The sequence below is a fragment of the Vigna umbellata genome, chromosome 5 (genome assembly GCF_029865625.1).
Source record: "Vigna umbellata cultivar VRB3 chromosome 5, Vumbellata_1.0, whole genome shotgun sequence".
Taxonomy (NCBI): Eukaryota; Viridiplantae; Streptophyta; class Magnoliopsida; order Fabales; family Fabaceae; genus Vigna; species Vigna umbellata.
Genome location: NC_142169.1, coordinates 25,304,637 through 25,326,257, shown reverse-complemented (window position 1 = coordinate 25,326,257; position 21,621 = coordinate 25,304,637). Strand labels below are relative to the sequence as shown.

At 36.3% G+C, this 21,621-nt stretch overlaps 2 protein-coding genes and 1 non-coding gene across 8 annotated transcripts; 1 reads left to right on the top strand and 2 right to left on the bottom strand.

Moving 5' to 3' along the window:
* Positions 1-97: 97 nt before the first annotated feature.
* TRNAD-GUC (transfer RNA aspartic acid (anticodon GUC)) lies at positions 98-169 on the bottom strand. The gene has a single exon. It is a non-coding gene; the product is annotated as a tRNA-Asp (tRNA).
* Positions 170-203: 34 nt separating this feature from the next.
* Positions 204-12,325, top strand: LOC124835812 (P-loop containing nucleoside triphosphate hydrolases superfamily protein). 6 transcript variants are annotated; one of them, XM_088114818.1, is made up of 14 exons: positions 204-344; positions 469-587; positions 791-834; positions 1,700-1,757; positions 3,033-3,118; positions 3,565-3,642; positions 4,248-4,440; positions 9,718-9,748; positions 9,824-9,882; positions 10,125-10,198; positions 10,868-10,954; positions 11,768-11,829; positions 11,924-11,952; positions 12,092-12,325. In XM_088114818.1, the coding sequence occupies exons 1-14, from the start codon at positions 281-283 to the stop codon at positions 12,176-12,178; spliced, it is 1,071 nt and encodes a 356-aa protein (XP_087970944.1). In that variant the 5' UTR covers positions 204-280; the 3' UTR covers positions 12,179-12,325. The 6 variants fall into 6 exon arrangements, 5 of the variants coding, with proteins under 5 accessions (XP_087970944.1, XP_087970945.1, XP_087970946.1 ...); XR_015786483.1 differs by lacking the exon at positions 11,768-11,829 and having other exon boundaries at positions 11,865-11,952; XM_088114819.1 differs by lacking the exon at positions 10,868-10,954.
* Positions 12,326-15,992: 3,667 nt separating this feature from the next.
* Positions 15,993-18,882, bottom strand: LOC124835815 (auxin-induced protein AUX28-like). Its single transcript, XM_047310815.2, has 5 exons — positions 18,442-18,882; positions 17,270-17,496; positions 16,827-16,962; positions 16,452-16,519; positions 15,993-16,360 (listed from the first exon to the last, which is right to left on the bottom strand). Exons 1-5 carry the CDS (start codon positions 18,714-18,716, stop codon positions 16,323-16,325), a joined length of 744 nt encoding a protein of 247 aa, XP_047166771.1. The 5' UTR covers positions 18,717-18,882; the 3' UTR covers positions 15,993-16,322.
* Positions 18,883-21,621: the final 2,739 nt, after the last annotated feature.

The following is a 21,621-nucleotide window of genomic DNA, read 5'->3' as shown; positions in this document are numbered from 1 at the left end:
ATATTTTGACTAATATATGTACCAGCTAAAGTAGACAAACCCAAAATAATACCTGTGGCTCTAAATTTTAAAGTAAAAAAACAAAATTTATAAAAAACGCCGTTGCCGGGGATCGAACCCGGGTCGTCCGCGTGACAGGCGGAAATACTTACCACTATACTACAACGACTTGATGAATAATCATTTAAACTAAATTTAATTAAATTATGATCAAGCACTCATATAATACCATGACGTAGTGTTATCGCCATACAGTTGAAGGCTTTTGAAGTCCGGGTAAATGGAAGCAATTTTCTCTTCAACGACGGGAAGAGGGTACTGGAATAAGGTTCGTGCTTCGGCAGGTATGCTTCTATGTAATCCTTATATGGTTCTGATTTCGCAACCGAAATTTCGCATTACATTCCCTCCTCGTTTTACTCTATCCGCGCACTACTTCAATCTTCCTTCTTATTTCGCTTCTCGCAGAACCTTTGCTCCTGAGAGTAGTGGAGAATCGCGATCGGATTCCGTCTTCACTGTCCATCGCTCGTTCTAGCAAGTTTGTGCAGCTGTCACTTCAAACGAGGAAGAGTTCTCTCTTTAAGGTTCAGAATTCAGTTTTGTATAAGCATCAAATATACCACCAAAACGATTTGCAAATGAGAATTGATTTATTAAATCAAATTTTCATGTCATTTCAACATAATACGTTTGTTTGTAAGAGATTTCAAACGCACATAAGTTTTCATTAGAGTGTTGGCTCTGCATGCCTTGTTAATATGTTTGTTACCGTTATTTGCTCTGCCAGGTTTTATCAGCTGAAAAGGATCAAATTCACGTTGTAGAGGGAAGGTATAACATGTTTCGTGTTGTATACTTTGATGTGTTTTTAATTTTCGTATGTACTTTTTTCTTTCATCCACTTGCAAATATAACATGAATATATGATATAGATGTCAAGCTCATTTGTGGGGCCTGGTGCACGGATATTTACATTCATGAGCAAATTTTGGTAATCATTCAAGGAAAATGCGGAACTCAGCATAGAATTCAATTCACGTGATATTTACTAATTGAATGATCGACATTGATTCTGTGTCATTATTTTCTAGTTAACAAAGAACCGTAGTTATTCAGAAGCAGTCTTAGCTGCTAACATTGGAACTTAGTCTTAGCTATTGATAGTTTTCAGTCATTGATAGTAAAGCAGACTCAACTGCTAACGAAATTCCTCCTAACTGCTGATTAAAACTCCTCCTATTTATCCTAACCACTTCTTACTCCTAACTATCCTAACCACTTCTTACTAATTTCTATGTTTTTTTCTAACGTAAACCTTCAGGGTTCTATCAGATACATGGTTTCTGTTAGTACTGTATTCAGTTTGATATTGTTTTTGTTATAGGGGTTTTCTTTTTATCTGCGGTTCTTTACAGCCCTGTCTCTTTTCATTCTCTATATTAACAGAATCCTTGCCCTCCTTTGTACATTTTATCAATACAAAGGTTACCTTTTTGTTCAATGCTCTACTCATATTTTGACGACATTCTTCTTTCTCAAAATGACATCTTTGAGATCATCTTTATCACTCATATTCTTGATAAACACATGAAAGATCTTGGTTTTGTGGTTTTTCCTTGGATTTGAAGTTTCCCATAACAGAACTGGAATTCATATTTATTGGTGCAAGTATGACTAGAAATTCTCATTGATACAGGCTTCTTGGTGCTAAACCTGTGAGCTCCCAAATTGACTATTGGTACATCAAGCTTCTGGTAGTGCTCTCCTTGATTCGTCTCATTATCGTTATATGATTGGTAGATTGTTTTACCTTTCCACCACTTGACCTGACATTTCCTATGTAGTGCAACATCTAAGTCATTTCATTGATTCCCCCATTTCTTCTGATCAACAAGCAACCATCAATGTCTCAAGAATGGTTCTGGTTTAGATATATATATATTTCCCTAAGAAAATCATATTCAGCTCAAGGGTTTTAGTGATTCTGACTGGTCGGTTTGATTGTGTTAGGGTATAAGGTGGGAGGTAATGAGAAGGAGAAGAAAGGTAGGAGGGAAGTGAGGCCGAACGATATTGACTGTAAAGGCCGAACGGTGGAAAGCATGGAGAGGTTAGGCCGAACAGTGGACAAAAGGGGAAGTGAGGCCGAACGGTATTGACCGTAAAGGCCGAATGGTGGAAGGCATGGAGAGGTTAGGCCGAATGGTGGAAGGCATGGAGAGGTTAGGCCGAACAGTGGACAACGGGGAGCGACCAGGCCGAACGGTGGGAAGCAGAGAGAATATTCAGTATAAGTTAATTAGAGTAAATAAATATATATTCAGGGAAATATTCAATATAAGATATTTATAATTAAGGATATATGCTAGGATAATATATGAGGAGATATTTATATTAAATATAGGGATATTTATATTAAATGAAGATATATTCTAGGGAAATATTTAATGTGCGGGAAATAATTAGTATAAATAAAGGGGAGAGTCTAGGGTTAAAGGTATGCTTTTGATTTGTGAGTTTTGTAAGAGAGGTTATGCTCTCAGGTAACTGACGGAGATCCTGCTCCCAGTTATTGTTTGTTTTTCTTGATACAGTTATTTCAATTTAATAAAGAGGTTTATCCAGCTATTTACCATTGTTCATTGTCTGTGAGAGTGTGAGCGGTTGTGTTTGGCTAGTTTACGTACTCAGGTACGTAACAGATTGCCATGACACTTGTCAATCTGTGATTCTTTTTACCGTGTAAGACCATCCCTCAGGTCATGGAGGTTCAAGAAACAATTTCTCTTAGTTCCTCTTGCTACCGCAGCATGTAAATTTTTAGTGGGTGATGATGTATTTGCTTGAGAAATTTAAAATCTATTTTGACAGACCTGCTTTCTTTTATTACGAGAGTCATTCTCCTCTCCATATAACTGCCAATCTCATTTTTTATGAAAGAACAAGGCAGATTGTAATTGATTGTCATTGTTTTTGAAAAGGTCAACTTGGGTTTACTCAACTCCTACCAATTTTTTTCATATCTTCAGTTAACTGGTGTCCACCCAAAGGCTTTATTACCCGCTGATTTTGCTCATTTCACTCCAAGCTGGGAATGTCAAACATCTATTCCAAGGTTGTGGGGGCATCTTAGCTAAAGTTAGTTTTCAATCATTGATTGTAAAACATGATCAGTTGTTTTTTCATTGTTAGTTCTCAATTATTGATAGTAAAACATAATTAATTTGTTAGTCTTTCTCATTCTGTATTTTAGCTTTGTATATAAATGAACTTTCTATCTTTTGTATAGCAGTTTTTTCTGATCAATGATAACAGTTGTTTATTCATCAAGCTCTCTATCATGTTCTCTTGTATATTCATCAAGCTTATTGAGCTTGAATTACAATATACAGAGCAGTTGATTTCTCAGGAATAAAAGCTTTGGTGAACCCGTAAAAAGCAGTACACGAAGATGAGCATAGCATTGAAATTTGGCTACATCGTTTTTTTGCGGTAGAAAAAGCTACAAAAGATTGTCTGAATTGAGTTTATTTTGTTTCTTCTGGTTCTTGTACTATGCAGTTGTGTTGATGAGTTATATGATGCATTAGTTGCACGTCTTCTGCCTTTGGTGTTACTGTCATCAAATCCTAATCACAAGTAAGTTATTGTTTGTGGAGTTACAAAAACAAAGGTTATTCTGAGTAATAATGCAATTGTATAGAATGTAATTTTCCTTGCAGAATGATGTATATCCTCTACCATGTTGTATAGGGCCATTAAATGTGTCTTTTCCTTTGTGCTAAATACATTGTGTCTTCTCCTATGTGCTAAATACATTGATGGTTGTTGTGTATTATCAGTACTATCCACTGCATGATTTTGAAGTATTATGTGACTGTCATAGCTATACTGTTATTTATACCTTAAACTTTAACCACTGAATAACCAAATTCTGTCGTGAAAGCCTTGGTTGGGTTGTGCAAACTGCTATATTACTTATCTGCTTGCCATTCTTTATGTTACCTTCCATTAAATACGTGTTTCCTACTATCCAATATTTGACAATTTATTTATTATATCAAATCTAGTGAAGTGGTTACAGCTCCTTCCTTTACACCCTTTTTTTTTTTGGGGGGTTGCGGGGGTGGGAGTGGCGAGGTTAGTGAAATAGAAGATATAATTAAGCATCAACTAATTATACTGTCCTTTTGTGTCTTCATAGTTTAATCATGTTAGTCACGCTTTCTGTGATACTTGCATAGGCTTTTAGTTGGCCTGGCTGGTCCTCCAGGTGCTGGAAAGAGCACTCTAGCACACGAAGTAGCCAGACGCATAAACAAAATTTGGCTAGAGAAAGCTTCTTCCTTTGATTCTAAGGTGCAACCTCCAGATATTGCGATTGTCCTTCCCATGGATGGTTTTCATCTTTATCGTTCTGAACTAGATGCAATGGAGGTAAGTGTCCTGCTGCTCAACATTTTTTGTTGCTATCTGTTAGATGTTAAGATGTGTGTTTCTGTTATTTGGGCTTAGTCTATTCTGTATTAAGGGCATTGGCCCATATCTTACAATATAAATAAATTACCCTATGTGTATGCTAAACACACAAGGGATATTTTCTCCCAATCTTCTCTATTTCTCATATGGTATCAGAGCACAGGAATAGTTCCAGTCAACTCCACGGTCTCCGGCACCCATCACTGCCGCCGTCGCTGCCGTCGCCGCTGCCGCCATCGCCGTCGCCGCCGCCGCCGTCGCCGGAGTTCCAGAATCGACCGGCGACCACACCATCGGAATCGTCTCGGCCGGGCGACCACCGTCGTACGAAGATCGCGGCGAACGGACCTCCCACGCGCCTCCACGCGCCGCCGCAAGAGTCGCCGCTGCCGCCGCTGCCGCCGCGCGTGCCGGCGCGTCGCCGGAGCTTTCCGCCGCCGATCAGCGCCGCCGTGATCGCCTCCTCGCCCTCTTTCTAGATCTGTGGTCGTTGCGTCAATCGGAGCACTTTGAATTTTTAGGGTTTCTCCCTCTCTATGGCGTCTTCCTCGTCTACAAACACCTCTATTGGTGGCTCATCTTCTGATCCTTCAATATATACCAATTATGTGAATGTACACTTGTCCATTGACAAGTTAGATGGCACAAATTATGCAACATGGGCGTCCGACATCAAACTTTGGTTGAAGAGTCAAGGGTACTTAGATCATCTTACTCAAAATGTGACTACTGCTCCCATAGATGACACTTCCCGCTGGATGAAAATTGATGCTCAGTTATGCATTGTTATAAAGTCCACCATTCACTCCTCCCTGAAACAAATGTTTTGATCCTATCAAACATGTTCAGAAGTATGGGCACAAGCGAAGTTGTTATACACAAATGACACTCAGCGTCTTTATGGTGTTTGTCAGGACCTATTAACTGTTATTGGTCCGCGCAATCCTGGTCCTATGGCAGAATATTTGGGTAAAATTCATGCCCTTCTTCATGACTTTAATGATATATTACCTCCTGCTTCCACTCCTGCTGAAGAATTGGAACAACGATCAAAGTTCTTCATGTTGTTGGCACTATACGGACTCTCTGATGATGTTTCTCATGTCCGTGATCAGATTTTGGGTTCTCCTGTCATACCCAACTTTACTTCTACTTGTTCTGCTCTTTTGCGTATACCGAGCAAACCCGTCACTGAGACATCCCCTCATACTGATGATTCCTCTGTTATGGCTGCTCAACGTGATGATCGAAGTCGGTCTCGCAAGCCAAGTAAAGGACGTCCAAAATGTGACCATTGTGGCAAGTTAGGCCACAAAATTGATAGATGTTATGCTCTCCATGGACGTCCTCCTCGACCTGTAGCAATGGCAAATTCTGATCCACCTCCCCGATCACCGTCTGCAGACCATCCTACTTCATCTAATATCGTAGACAAACCTGCAATCTTTAACGAATTTCTCAAATGGTATGAGGATCATCAGCACTCTGGTTCCACTACATCTGCATCTGTTGCACGTACAGGTACACCTTTTGTTGGTCTAACTCACTCCCTCGGACCTTGGGTCCTTGACTCAGGCGCCACCGATCATATCACTGGTAACAAGTCCTTGTTTTCTTCCTTGTCATGTCCGAATAATTTACCCTCAGTAACAATGGCTGATGGGTCTAGAGTCTCATCTCATGGTATTGGTACTGTTAATATTTTTCCATCCATATCCATTGATCATGTACTTTATGTCCCTGGATCTCCCTTCAACTTATTGTCCATTAGTCGTTTAACTCGTACTCTTAATTGTGTTATTTCATTTACTAAAGATTCTGTTTGGTTGCAGGACTGGAGTTCGAAACACATGATTGGCACAGGATGTGAGTCTCATGGCCTTTATCATCTCCGCCCTTCTCCACATGTTGGCGTTGTCATGGAGTCACCATCCCTTCTTCATGCTCAGTTCGGTCATCCCAGTCTTGCCAAACTACAACAACTTGTCCCGAGGTTGTCCACATTATCAAGTTTGTCGTGTGAGTCTTGTCGGTTAGGGAAGCATACTCGTAGTTCCTTTCCTCGTAGTGTCTCACAACGGGCGTCGTCTCCTTTTTCATTGGTTCATTCTGACATTTGGGGACCTAGTCGTGTTAAGTCCATTTTAGGTTTTCAGTATTTTGTTACCTTTATTGATGACTATTCCAGATGTACTTGGTTGTTTTTAATGAAGAATCTTTCTGAGTTGTTTTCTATTTTTCAATCTTTTTTCAATGAAATAAAAACACAGTTTGGGGTTTCTATTCGAAATTTACGTAGTGATAATGGCCGTGAATACCTTTCTCAACCGTTTAAACAGTTTATGGCTTCTCATGGCATTCTTCACCAAACCTCATGTGCTTATACCCCTCAACAAAATGGGGTGGCTGAGCGCAAGAATAGACACCTTATTGAAACAACTCGTACACTTCTTATTCATGGTCAAGTACCCTCACGTTTTTGGGGTGATGCAGTTCTCACAGCATGTTATCTTATCAACCGCATGCCATCTTCCGTCCTAGATAACAAAATCCCTCATTCTATCTTATTTCCTCAAGACCCTCTGCATCCATTACCTCTTCGAGTTTTTGGGTCTACATGTTTTGTTCATGATTTTAGTCCTGGTCTTGATAAGTTATCTCCTAGGTCTCACAAATGTGTCTTCTTAGGATTTCCACGGTCACAAAAGGGCTATAAGTGTTTTTCCCCTTCCCTCAATCGTCATTTTATCTCTGCTGATGTCACTTTTGATGAGTCTTCTTTTTACTTTTCACATCTATCTTCTAGTTCTGTACCTCTCCCTGTTACTGTTGATATTCCTCTTATATGTGATCCTCCTGGTGATGCTCCACCCATTTTGTCTTCTCCTTCTTTAGACTCTCATTCACCACAGGATCATCCTTCACCTCCACCCCTTCAGGTTTATAGTCGCCGTAATCGTCTCCCTCATGACTCACTTCCGGTGCCGCCTCATGTGTCTCCTCCGGCTCCAGCAACTGAGTCTGACTGCCTATTGCCCTCCGTAAAGGTATACGCTCTACCCGTAACCCTTCCCCCCATTATACTGTTCTTAATTACCACAGATTATCTCCATCTTTTTATACTTGTCTCTCATCCATTTCTTCTGTGTCAATTCCCAAATCTGTGAGTGATGCCTTAACTCATCCTGGTTGGCGTCAAGCTATGATGGATGAATTAAGTGCTTTACAGGAAAGTGGAACTTGGGAGCTGGTCCAATTACCATCTGGAAAGTCTGTTGTTGGTTGCAGGTGGGTGTATGCTATCAAGGTTGGTCCTGATGGCACGATTGATCGTCTGAAAGCTCGACTGGTTGCCAAAGGCTACACACAGATTTTTGGTTTGGATTATGGTGATACTTTTTCTCCAGTGGCCAAGATGACCTCTGTTCGCCTCTTCATTGCCATGGCCGCTCTTCGCCAATGGCCTCTTTACCAACTTGATGTCAAAAATGCTTTCCTCAATGGTGATTTGCATGAAGAAATTTATATGGAGCAACCGCCTGGCTTTGTTGCTCAGGGGGAGTCATCTGGATTGGTATGTCGTCTTCGCAAATCCTTATATGGCCTAAAACAGTCTCCTCGGGCCTGGTTTGGTAAATTCAGTTGTGTTCTTCAACAATTTGGTATGTCTCGCAGTGAAGCGGATCATTCAGTGTTCTATCGCCACTCGAGTGCTGGATGTATCTACTTAATAGTGTATGTCGATGATATTGTTCTCACAGGAAGCGATTATCTTGGCATCTCTCAGATGAAACAACACCTTTGTCATCATTTTCAAACCAAAGATCTTGGCAAACTCCGGTACTTTTTGGGTATTGAAGTAGCACAATCCAATGATGGTATTGTCATATCTCAGAGGAAGTATGCGTTAGACATCTTGGAGGAAACAAGGTTAATGAACTGTAAATCTGTTGAGACACCTATGGACCCTAACATCAAACTCCTACCAAATCAGGGGGAGCCTTTCTCAGATCCTGAACGGTACAGAAGACTAGTTGGTAAATTAAACTATCTTACTGTTACGCGTCCTGACATTTCCTTCGCAGTTAGTGTGGTGAGTCAATTTCTAAACTCCCCATGTGAAGACCATTGGGATGCAGTTGTTCGCATACTGAAGTATATTAAAAGATCACCTGGAAAAGGTTTGCTATATGGCCCTAACAACGATACAAAAATTGTTTGTTATTCAGATGCTGATTGGGCTGGTTCCCCTTCTGATAGGAGGTCTACTTCTGGATATTGTGTCTCTATTGGTAGCAACCTGATATCTTGGAAAAGTAAGAAGCAAAGTGTTGTGGCAAGGTCCAGTGCAGAAGCAGAATATAGAGCTATGGCATCAACTACTTGCGAGCTTGTGTGGCTTAAACAATTGCTTAGTGAATTGAAATTTGGAGATGTCACTCACATGATACTTATATGTGATAATCAAGCTGCTCTCCATATTAGCTCTAACCCTGTCTTCCATGAGAGAACCAAACACATTGAAGTTGATTGTCATTTCATTCGAGAAAAAATCATATCCGGAGATATCAAGACTGAGTTTGTTAACTCAAGCAACCAGTTGGCAGACATATTCACTATAATTGATTATCTTTGTAACAAGCTTGGAACATATGATTTATATGCTCCAGCTTGAGGGGGAGTGTTAGATGTTAAGATGTGTGTTTCTGTTATTTGGGCTTAGTCTATTCTGTATTAAGGGCATTGGCCCATATCTTACAATATAAATAAATTACCCTATGTGTATGCTAAACACACAAGGGATATTTTCTCCCAATCTTCTCTATTTCTCATACTATCCATATGAAATTTTATACCAGATTCATTTCATTGATCTTAGTGATGATCTACAGTTGACTAGTTAGGGTACAATCAAATCAGTTGTACTTTAAAGTGCATTAAGTGGGTTATCTGTTGTCATTTTCCATTTGACAAAGTATTCAAAAGGTTGGGATATGCACATGCGATGTATTTTTTTAGTGATCTCTTTCCTTTGAAATTGAATTGATGCTACTTTCACATTATTGGAAGATTAGACCATAAATTAGTCACCTTTCCAAACAAATAGAAATAGAAGTTCTAGAGTGAACTACATTTAGTAAACTGTACAAATACCTGTGAAATGATATCCTTATTTACCGTTGATAGCATGAGGAATCATAATTCTGACATTCTGAGTGATTTTTTTGATAATAGAATCCTGAGGAAGCACATGCCAGAAGGGGAGGTATTTTTTATTATTCATTAATTCCAGAAATTCTATTTCATCAGAAAGTCATTGATCTTTCAATTGGTATATCAGCTCCCTGGACATTCAATCCATTGCGGCTACTCACATGTCTCAAGAATCTAAGAATTGATGTAAGATTTATTATTATTAACTTTTAAGATTTAGCGGTGTTATTATCAGCAGGATTGGAAACATTAGAATTGGTTCATGGCCATAAAATTTTTCTAGCTCAAATTATGCGGATTATCTCTCTATGGGCGAATTCTGTGGGAAAACTGGGATACACAGAAAGAACAGTTAGCATCTATGGATTGACATGGTGGAATTCTTATCTCGTTTGCTCTTTTGCATTTTGGTGAAACAAAATCTTCAGGGATCAGTTTATGTACCATCGTTTGACCATGGTGTTGGGGACCCAGTGGAAGATGATATCTTTGTGAACCTTCAGTGAGTATTTCAACATTAAAATGTGGACATTTTGATAATTTGACACATTATAATTATATATTGAACAAAAGCAAATGATGAAAGATAAATATTTAAAGCTAACACCTTGAGAGAAATTGTCGTCATTAATGAGGGTAGAAGATAAAGTTTGACAGGGAATAATCAGATTCTCCACCGGATGATATGATTGTGTCTATGTTTGAATTGGTTACGAAATCCATTATCTTTAAAACTCTTGCCAAGATACAGTAAATATTTTTTAAACAAAAAATCCGGGTGTCACAATTAAAACTTACATGTTCAAGAATTTTCTGTTGAGTAATGTACCAAATATAATTCAACTTTATGGTAATTTAGTACATGTATAACAATTCTGACACATTAAGCCCCGGGCAGACATTGGTTTCAATAGTTTGGTTGTTCGTTATATTATCGATATGATGAACAATTCTAAAGTGAGGTTTTTCTGTAAGGCAATAATATCTTGTATTACGAGGTTTTTCTGTAAGACTTGTATTCTTATTTCTTTGTTTATCCCCAATTAGCTGTCTTTTCACACATCAGGGTTTATAATTTAAAAGTTGTTGCTACTTGCTACATGTCTGATTATTTTGGATGTGTTGATATACACTGCATGAATATATTTTATTATATTTTTCATTTGTTTAGGCACAAGGTTGTTATTGTAGAAGGTAACTATATACTCTTGGAAGATGGGGTATGGAAGGAGATATCATCTTTGTTTGACGAGAAATGGCAAGTATTGATTTCACCCAGGCACATATGTCTTCTATACTTCCTGTTGATCTTTTTAGTTTTGAAAGTTGTACGTTAAGTTGATGAAAATTCAGCCGAGCCGGTGACACTGCTTAAAAATTCTTCTTGTGAAAGAATTGTATGTTACTGAACCACGTATTTCAGCTGATCATTAATTGTGCTTGTCTCATGCATGTAATTATTGTTTCTAGCTAGATCTTTGGTTTCCGAAGCCCATGAAGATACAGATGCCTTGGGATAGAAATAAACGCATCGATTCACTTCGAGGCTAATATCTCAATTATTTCTTCTATAAATCCCATATTTAGCTATGAGAGTGTATTCATCTGATAAAAAACTATGTATTATTATACACTTTTGTCGTTTAGATAAGAAATACATGCACATGTGTCTTTAGACCTGTACTGAAAGCAAAGAATGTATATCTTTGTTTGGAATCTAATGTATTCTGACATAGCATAGTATGATTGTTTTGGCATGACTATTTGCCTTTCTAGTTGCACCATTTGTTGAAAGAGTTCACTAAAATCTCAAACTAGCGAATTCTGGTCCCTGTCAGTGGTTTATATTCATTTTTCTGCATTTTTGTTTCATATCTACATAACCTGTGAGACTGGAGCTGGTGGTTTATGTTGTAGAATGACAGTTGGGCAATTTCAAAATCTGTAGAAAATGGCTTTACATGAATCAACAAAGATGCAACCTAATCTGATAGCGATTTCTGCTTTTGAACTTAAGAGAATTGTCAAGGGTATCCTTTTTTGTAATTTGTTCGTTCCTATTCTTTTCTAGGTTTATCGATATTGACATTGACAAAGCTATGCAGCGAGTTTTAAAGAGGCATATTTCAACTGGTATTTACCATGTACTTTTCTCCAATGTGTATCAGTTTCCTCCCTAAGGAAGACATTTGAATTTACTTGTGATTTGTGTCTCCTCCATCTATAGGCAAACCTCCAGACATTGCTAAACAACGGGTAAACTACTCATCTTGTAACTTAAGATATTAGTTATTCTGATTATCTGCCCAGTTGCGTGTTGAATGTATATATTTGATCTATTTTGTTGGCACTGAGTGATATACACTTGCATGCATCACTATATCTCATGATGCAGATAGAGAACAACGACAGGCTCAATGCAGAACTTATAATGAAGTCCAAGAAAAATGCTGATATAGTTATCAAGTCAGTTGATTTCTGAGGAATCTGTTTGCGCCAAGTCAATCCTGAGGAGAGTATTATAACCTCAGAAGGGATGTCTTTAATAAAATAATTTATTTTCGTGATTTTTCAGAGTCAAACAAACTGATTTTTTTTTAATTATTATTATACAACAAATTTTAGTGCACTTTTACTTTTTTTTCCTCAGCTTTACTAAAATTTTATCGTTAACTGTTCCAAAAAATTATCCCCAGCTTACCTGACATGTTTTGGCAGTGGGTCCAAGTATCTAGACATGACATGAAAACCACTGCTGGCTCTGATTTTAGGTGTGTCGGGGGATCCCAACTCACTGCTCTCGTTTTCTGTCCTTTCAACTAAAAATATAACCTGTCAACGAAAAAATGAAAATAAATAAAATTTGAGAAAGAATGTTAACTTTGTTTTTGAATGTATATGGTTCCCTGTATGTATGCTTTACCATGGATCTGCCTTTACTGCTACTCCATTCTTATTACTACTATACATTGATTTGGTTGGCACTACCAGAGGCCACGACAATACTGATTTATATACACCCTATTGTAACAGTGAACACTTTAGCTTGTAAACATGTTTATAAATAGTCGGTTTCTTATTGTAGCTATGAACACTTTAGCTTGTAAGCATATATTTTAAGATAAATAATCAGTTCAAGTTCAATATAATAAGTATTAATATATTTTATTTTTAATATAATAAAAAATTATAATTTTAATACAAAAGTTTTCATTTTATCATTTTAAATTTTTGTTAATAGTTAAGGTAGTGAACACATCCTTGGTTTTTAATAAATGTCATACAGTTTGTTAAGGGAAAAAATTAACATTAAGATGTAATTAACTTTGAAGGAATTTTGAAAGTATTGATCCAACTTGTGTTGTTGTGTAATGTTGTCAGTCATCACACAGTCGATGCCATTGTTGATGTCGTCGATGCTGATTTCAAGTTCTCTTATGTTTTTTTTTTCATTTTCTTATTTAGCATCACTCAACTCATCTCCCTAATTTTTCTTCTTTTTTCACTTAATAATTATTTTCTGAAAAATTTTATCACTTATTTTTTGGCATACACAATGGTTACTGAACATGGGAGTTCAAGAACATCCAACATAAATGACTTAGATAGAAACATTGTCATTCAATAGATGAATCAAACTTTAACATGATTGTTTGTAATTATTATTGAAAAATTATGAAAGGAGGAATTACTATAGTCAACATACATCTAATGGCAATGTTGCAACTTGCACCAAGAGTCCACATACTGTGAGAGGGGAGTTTTCGAAATTATTTAAAGATAAACCGCCTCCTCCATCAATTTTATTGATAGTGTGACTGATGATAATAATGAGTTTAGATGATGTTGAAAATTCTGTGACTAGTGATAAGAGGAGAAATAAATAAATATGTTTTGTAGAAATCCAACGTTATATGTAAGAAATAAAAGGGAGAAACTAAGACACACTAGTATAAAAGAAGCGTGTGCAAGTTTAAAGATATTGGTTCATCAATAAACTGCATTTTGGTATTAAGCTAGCTTATCATTTAACCTTGTATGGTTGAAGAGCTTTCAAAGATATGATTGATGCTATCAATTCTTATGAGCCTACTTTTCTAGCTCTTTATGAAATTGAAGTTTCACTCCTTAATATGGAGATGAATAACATTGAAAAGTTGTTAAAAGATAACAAATTGTATATAGAACAAATATGGTTGTTCTATTTTGTCAAACACGTGGATTGATAAAAAGCAAAGTCGTTTGATAATTTTTCCGTGAACTTCTATAGAGACAATATTTTTAATACTTGAAGACATTAGCAAGTTTGTTTTTCTTTTTTTAATAAAAAAAGAGACAATTCAAAGAAACGTTAGTCTAGTTAACTTTATTATAACTATTCCCGTTCCTTGAGTTGTTGAGACAAGTCATAAATAAGAGAGAATTTGTAAGACACATGGTTATAAGGTTAAATACCATTTATTTATCATTACAATAGTTGGATTAAGAGAAATTTAATTTCAGAAAGATGTTTACTTCAGACAAATCAAATAAGAACAAGCTATTTAGGAGGTGTGAAACTACAAAACTATCCTCATGCCATTATTTTTTAATCACAAGATTTTTATTTTCAAAGTCATGACTCCTCTTATCCATATTCTTCATCATCATCTAATGAATTGAAAAATAAAATAGTTAAAACATATTATATTATATTATATTTTATTATATGCGTGTGTGAAGCTATGAAGAAAATGAAAGAACATAAATGCAAAATTGTATTTACAATAATTGATAATAAATAACCACCAACTTCAGTGTTCCTTCTTGCATTTTTCTCGGATGGTAATTTTGTTGTTTATAACTTTATCTCTATATACACTGTTTTTGTGATTATTACTCCAATTTAATGACAAATTGTAATATCTACATACATTAAATACATAATGTTTATATAAAATTCAATGTGCATTCGTTTGTTTTGAGGATAAGCGTTATACTAAAATTTATCCCAATACAAGTCCTTCGAAAACAATTAATACCTACATCTCATCATGTTCAAGATAACGTTAACACTGATAGAAAAAGAACACTCCAATCTCTATACCCTAAAAAATATATTTTAATCCGTATACATATCGTTAACAAAATTTAACATCAAATCTAATTGCAGTGATTGAACTGCTGAAAGCAACTTGGCTCTGATCCGCAGCACAACCTATCAAATGTTACGGTGGAGACCACTCGACAATGTTAGTTTCCAAACCATATGTGACAGTAATTACTTGTCATCATCGCTTTCTTGCATTTGCATGTTAGTTTCATCAATCACCACAAAAAAAAAATGGAAAATTCGAAACCACCAACCAGATTACCAACTTGTAAGTCAACAGTTAAATTAAGATCCCATATAGATGAGGAAGATCCAAGCACATGCAGACATGGAATATTTTTAAAACAAATTGCAAACATATGCTTATGATAATTTCACTGAAACTGAAACCAACAATTTGACATATTAAAGAGGCACCTACTTATTTGGTGACATCGACTCAATATACAACTTATAATGTGAGATGACACTTTATAACTGAGCCATGTCTCAGAAAAAAAGATGCGTATTCAAGTCAATCATGGACTGCTATTAAATGCTGTCTGTTTAATAAATTTCACCTTCATGGTCAATATTAATCAAAGGTTTAGACCATTCAAATCTATGTGCGAGGATAGAAAACAATAGTTTTGTAATTTTCAATCACTTTCAGTGAAAATATTTATATACTGAACTAGCCGTAATTTTTTTTAATTAAGGATATTACCGAGTTAAAAAAAAAGACATCACCAAATCATCTAAGAAAAGAAACACCAACAAGTTAAATTCCATTTGTAAATGCGAGGAAAAGTTAAACGAGGGATGATTTACGAGTATTGATGTTTTTCCCATCTCGTCAATCTATAAAATTAATAAGTTTGACCAAGAAAGCACACACTCTCTCTCTCTCTCTATATATATATGGAAAATTAGACAGCAATATCTTGAAGGAATATAATAATAAATTAAAGAAAGTAATTGAAATGGCATGCATAAATGCTCCATGCACACGCACATGTTGTTGTTTCCCATCCACCATGTTCAGGGAACATTTCCAGTACTATCTATTGGGGTATTGATGATCGAAACAAAAACTAACGTAAATGCAATAAATACAGTTTTGTTATTATGTGAAAAATGATTAATAGCAAGGAATCTCATAATGATAAGGGAAAACTTTACAAGACAATTTTAAATGTAAAGCATGATAATATGTCGCTACAACTACAACAGACAAACACATCTTAAAATTATTATTAAGCAAGCACTCACACAACACAAGCAGAGATATATAAGAAAGCCAAGTCTAACAACAACATAATTGAGAGTCATTATGTTTCTGTTCATGATTAGTACTTAATTAGACATACATCCATCTGATTGTTTTGTTTGAAATATCATATAACAAACCATAATGATACACAAATTAACTATAATTCAACACCCTGCAATGTCCATCCCTGTCTGCTGCTGCTGCTTATCCTTACTTTAGTTACTAACCCAACTGGGCACCACAATCACAAAGGATGGACCAGGTCATCAATGTCCCACTAGTCTAGCTCCTGTTCTTGCTTTTTGCCATGGCTCTTGGTGCTGAAATAATCAAATTCAAACAACGTTTTTCAGAATCTCTATCTAAATCAATTAATTAAATACAAGGTTTTTAAATACCACTTTTTCTTACCAAGACCAAGACCAATAGCCTCCTTTCCTTTCATGATGCGTAAACGCTTGCATGATTCAACAAACATCCTGGTTGACATGAACAAAAATCCATGTTATTCATTAGCCTGTGCTGTCTATATGTTCAACCATGGTTCATATTCATTCTCTTTATTTATTAAATTTCTAAGATTTTATACCAAAATGGCTTCATTAATTATCATCAAAGTACACATTCAATAGGTGCATAATTAATGAGGATATAATATACAAGCAATTATTATGATGCAAGTAAGTTAGTTTTCTGTATAGAGTCTTCTCTAGAGTTACTATACAAAGTTCAATTATGGTGGTCAAGCTGATTTGGAGTGACATCGAACAGAGGTGAAAGACTTACTCCCATGGGACATCACCGACAAGCATCCAGTCACCATCCTTGTCCTCATAGGTTGGGACATAATCAGAGCTGTTCAAAAGATCCATCAGTTTGCTCTCATTCATGAAATCCTTCATTCCTTGGGATTCACAATTCCCTGCCATTGCATACATCGTGCACCATTAATTCATAATCATTACAAACCCTAATCATCAAGCTTCTAAGTATTACATGCATGCAAAAAGTTGAAAGGGAGGGTGAGAAAAGTATTAGGTTAAAATTTTCCCGATATAACGTTGAAAGATTTGAAAAGAAGGATGAAAGAAGTTAAGGTTGAAGTTCTATACAAACAAAACTATTTTCATAAAAAAAACATGCATGCAAAATCTTGATTTCACTTTTAAACTGGTGGTTTGTTTTGGGAAAATGAATCATCATTTAAAAACACAGGCTTAAGTATTTACCAATGGTGAAGGAGCTGAACATTTTGCCTAAAGAATCAGAGAGCTCGCGGTAACTCTTATACATCTTCAAGTCCACTTTGCGGAGATAAGGTGCTCCATCCATGCTAACTTTCACAAAGCTTGCATTAGGGCTGCTATTCTTCTCACTCTCTTCTCCAATACTCTTTTGCACAGCTAACATGTTCTTCCGGAACGACCGCACAGGTGGCCAACCCACCACCTGTGCCCTATGCATTTCATTTCAATTCATCACTTTGTTATCATCAAAACAATATACAACACAACGCATCATCCAAACATGTGGTTAATTATTCTATAACCAAACTATTACATAAATCAAATTCTACAGATAGAGTTGGTGATGAAACTGAGAGGCTGAGAGCCATATAACTTTGCGTGAAAAATAGATTAATTAAGCACGTAAGAATTTATGTTTCTGTTTTATTATACCATAATCCAACCCTCCTTTTATATCCTTTTTGAAGACGAGCTAGCTATTTATATTTACTGGTGTAGTTTTACCTTTATTAACCCATACCGTGTTTTACATCGCTGCGTAAATGAATCGTCAGAAGAAGAAATGATGCTATGGCCGATGAGGACAAGAAAGGTGTAACTTTTTTCTGGTGTACTACCTATCATCAAAACTTTCAGACATAATTGTAAATTATTGCACTTTTCTCCATAACTGGCTAGGCAAGTAGAACACGGTTTTGGCATGAACCCGTACGTGATTCCATATTTATGTTGTACGAGAGTTGAGAGCGTCTTATTTTTCCATTGCATATTAGTATAAAGGAAATAAAAATATTTCTTTTGGAAAAAACTCAGAAAAGTATATTTTTTAATCACTCTCTCACCCCCCTCTCTCTATCACAAGTCTATGTTTCAGTCTCTTTCATTTCTTTATTCCACCCTCCACGATCTCATCTCTTCCCATCGTTTCTATCTTTTCCACATCAAGCGTCATACATATAAAATTTACTTGCTTATTAGCCCTAGACCATACCATGAATTAGTATATGATACTATATAAAGCCTTGTTTACAAGCTTATTAACACACACTCTCTCTCTCTCTCTCTCTGTGTATCATGAAAGGTAGAGTTAACTAGGTGGAAAATAGAGAAGAAATTAAACGAGGTGTTTGAGAATTTTGTAACGAAAAACTTACTTGGCTGGAGGCTTAGCAGGATCTGCAGGGAGAAGGGTGTTGTCCTTAGGCAAGGTGTTGTGTTTATGAGATGGATCTGGTCCAGTGGTTGGTTCCTTGGATGAAAGATTAAGCATCAAATCTACGGTGGCAGTGTCATGGTGAGTTTGAGTCTCAGAGAAACCTCTCTTCCTAAGAAGTTCTTCAGTGGGTGAGGCAGCGTTTCCTCCAGGGAGTCCAAGCCTTAGCTCAGTTTCTTCAAAGCCCATGTTCTCCTTGTTGAGGCCAACCTCCATGAGTTTTCAGTCTCTTATATCAGTGTTTCTCTCTCTAAGCATTCAGTTATTTGTTTGGTATGTGGCAATAATAGTGAAAGATAGGAGGAGGTGGGGGTACTAATGTACTATGGTATAGGGGCAGGGGCAGGACAAGGGGACGTTTAAGGAGGGTAGCGTTCGGGCGTGGTGCCCATTAATACAAGGACGCATGGTGCGTCCTGTCTTTTTAATCGAAATTTTTTAGAGGGAATGGGTTTCTGACACGTGGAGGAATGTGTGAGCTGGACTTTTCTGTTCATGCTGCCCTTGCTGACGACAACCTGATGTTATCTTCCTATGATTGTTCAGTGGAAGAAGCGGAAGTGGACACCCCATGTTGCTTGCTTACACACTTCATTTCTTTATTCATCCTAGGGTTTCGTCATTTCACACACACTCACTCCCTTTACGCCTTTTTCATTCTAAATTATTCTTCTGCTTTTATTCCTGTTTCCCTTCTCAAATCATGTCTATTATCACATAACTATACCTTTTCTGATACCCTTCTTTGCATTTGCATGCACACACACGCAACATCGATTATTCCATACACAGTAACTCTTCATCTTATGGTCCAAACCATAGTTTTTAAAACTCTACTTTTTCCCACTTTTATGTTTTTTACAAATTCAACTGTTTTCATTGAATTGTGATACCCTTTATTAAGCAAAGATCATCGTTAGAGGTGAACACCACTATTCATCTTTGGGTTTAGCCACCATTATTATTGGTCTTAGATCGATAATCCACCTAGGATCGATAAAAAAGATTCCAAACTCAAGGAGTACTCGCTTCCCGAGTGGACTCTTACGTGGATGCATGCGTGAAAAAAAGGACTTGTATTATATTTTACCATCGATAATCAGGAATAGACACATACTAACTCCATATTAATCAAACCCCCTGTTGATTTTATGCAGTTAATTCACAGTGTAATTAACAATTTAAAACAATTTCACTGTACAAACTTATTCACTATTTATCTAGAGTTGTCAATCTGAGTAGCCATACATAGTTAAATCAACCTACATTACTGAAAGTGACGATACTTCACCACCGGTGACAAGAAGATTTTTTGTTTCCAGCGTTTTGTTCAGCATCCATAGCTCGGTAATTATCAAACTTAATCAGTTGGTTCTATATGAGGCAGGCATGCTGCCTATTAAGATAACCAATTGTTCAGTGGTAGAGAAACGAATAAAGCATACAATAAATATCAATAAGAAAAATGAAAGACATGTGTGTGTGGTTGCATTCTCTTACATCAATTTATTATAGCACTTAATACGATATTTGATGTACATAATTATTACAAATAAAAGTACTCAAGCGCACTTTATAGACGACAGACTCATTTTTTTGCTGGGATGTGCCCTTATGTATGTGCTAAAGGAGGTTCACGACGGAAGTTGTGGTGAAAAAAAAAACATATATAAATGAAGATGTGCAATTATTTGACAGGAACAGTTAACTGTTTGTTGTTACTGTGTGCATACATAAAGATTTGAGGTTTGATCGGAGAGGTTTTACTTGAGAAATGCACGCACACATGCTGGCCACGTCCATGTTGCCCCAATTGTCTTCTCCTTTCAACATCTGGAATTGTCAAACTGGACAGTGAGAAAAGAAACTGAAAAGATTGTGTCCAAGATTATGTTAGAGACCTTCTGATCGTGGTTGATATTCGAGTCAGGTTAAGTTTGAGACACCCAAATCTTGTTTTGGCAATGGCTTTTAATTTGTGGGATGACTGTGATCCTCATTCACGCAAGTTGAGGGACATCATTTCAAACCAAATCCATTTTGTTATTAAGAGTCTTCCAACTTATCAAGTAGAACCCATATATTTAAGTTCTTATAACTATAATTTCAAATTTTGTTTCTTCTTACAGAAACTTTTCTTTATTAGGTCAACCTAACATGTTACCATGAACTCTTTTTTAAACGTTACGAATTATATATGTGATACGATTTATAATTTATGATATTTTATTTAAATATCCGTCTCTCTACCACACCTATATATAGGTTTAGTGTACTAAACATGCATGGTTTAATATTCGATTAATCAAAGAGTTTGAGCTTTTTTTAGGTTTCTCTCTTGCAAGTTTTCGTGTGTGTGTGTGTGTGTATATATATATATATATATTTTAAAAGTTCGAATGTTTGTATAGTTAGGAAATCATTATTGAATCTTTACAAACTTAAAAGATGGTTTAATCCGAAATCATGATAGGGAAACAACTTTTGAATTTAAAACATCAAAACGCATGTATCGGTTTGAGCGAAAGAAACTTACATAGATCAAACTCTGTGGGATGATATTCAAAAAAGTATAATTTAAAACTACAAAGTTGTAATTGCTAAAAACCAAAAAAAAAATTAATTATTTCAAGATATGCAAGAACTTGAATAAAAAAAAAGCTATATAAAGGATATATATAATAATTAATTTATTTTAAAGGTGAGAATGAATACTAAAAGAAGTTAATTGACAAGTCCTTAAAACGGTAGATCCAGAAGTGTAGAGTCTAGTATATAGGAAAATGGGAGGTGATGGTCAAACATGTGAGGTTTCATGAAAATGGAAGAATATGAATTAGGAAATTGTAGAAGATGAATACCAAAAATGGTGTGGGAGGTGATTTGAGTTGAGTTTGCCCTTTTCCCACTTCGCTCTAATTGGGTACAGGGATAAGGGTGGGACCATTATATGTCACATAGTCATGTGGTAAGATTCATTGGAAAGAATTGTTAGGTCCCACGGAAGTGGCCATGTGGGTTTGTTGGCCTTATGTAGTCCTAGGTGTCAAACCCTATCCCATGTGCGCCGCTGTAGGGCACCCCACTCACTCTTTCTTTCTCTCTCTCTCTCTCTTTCTCT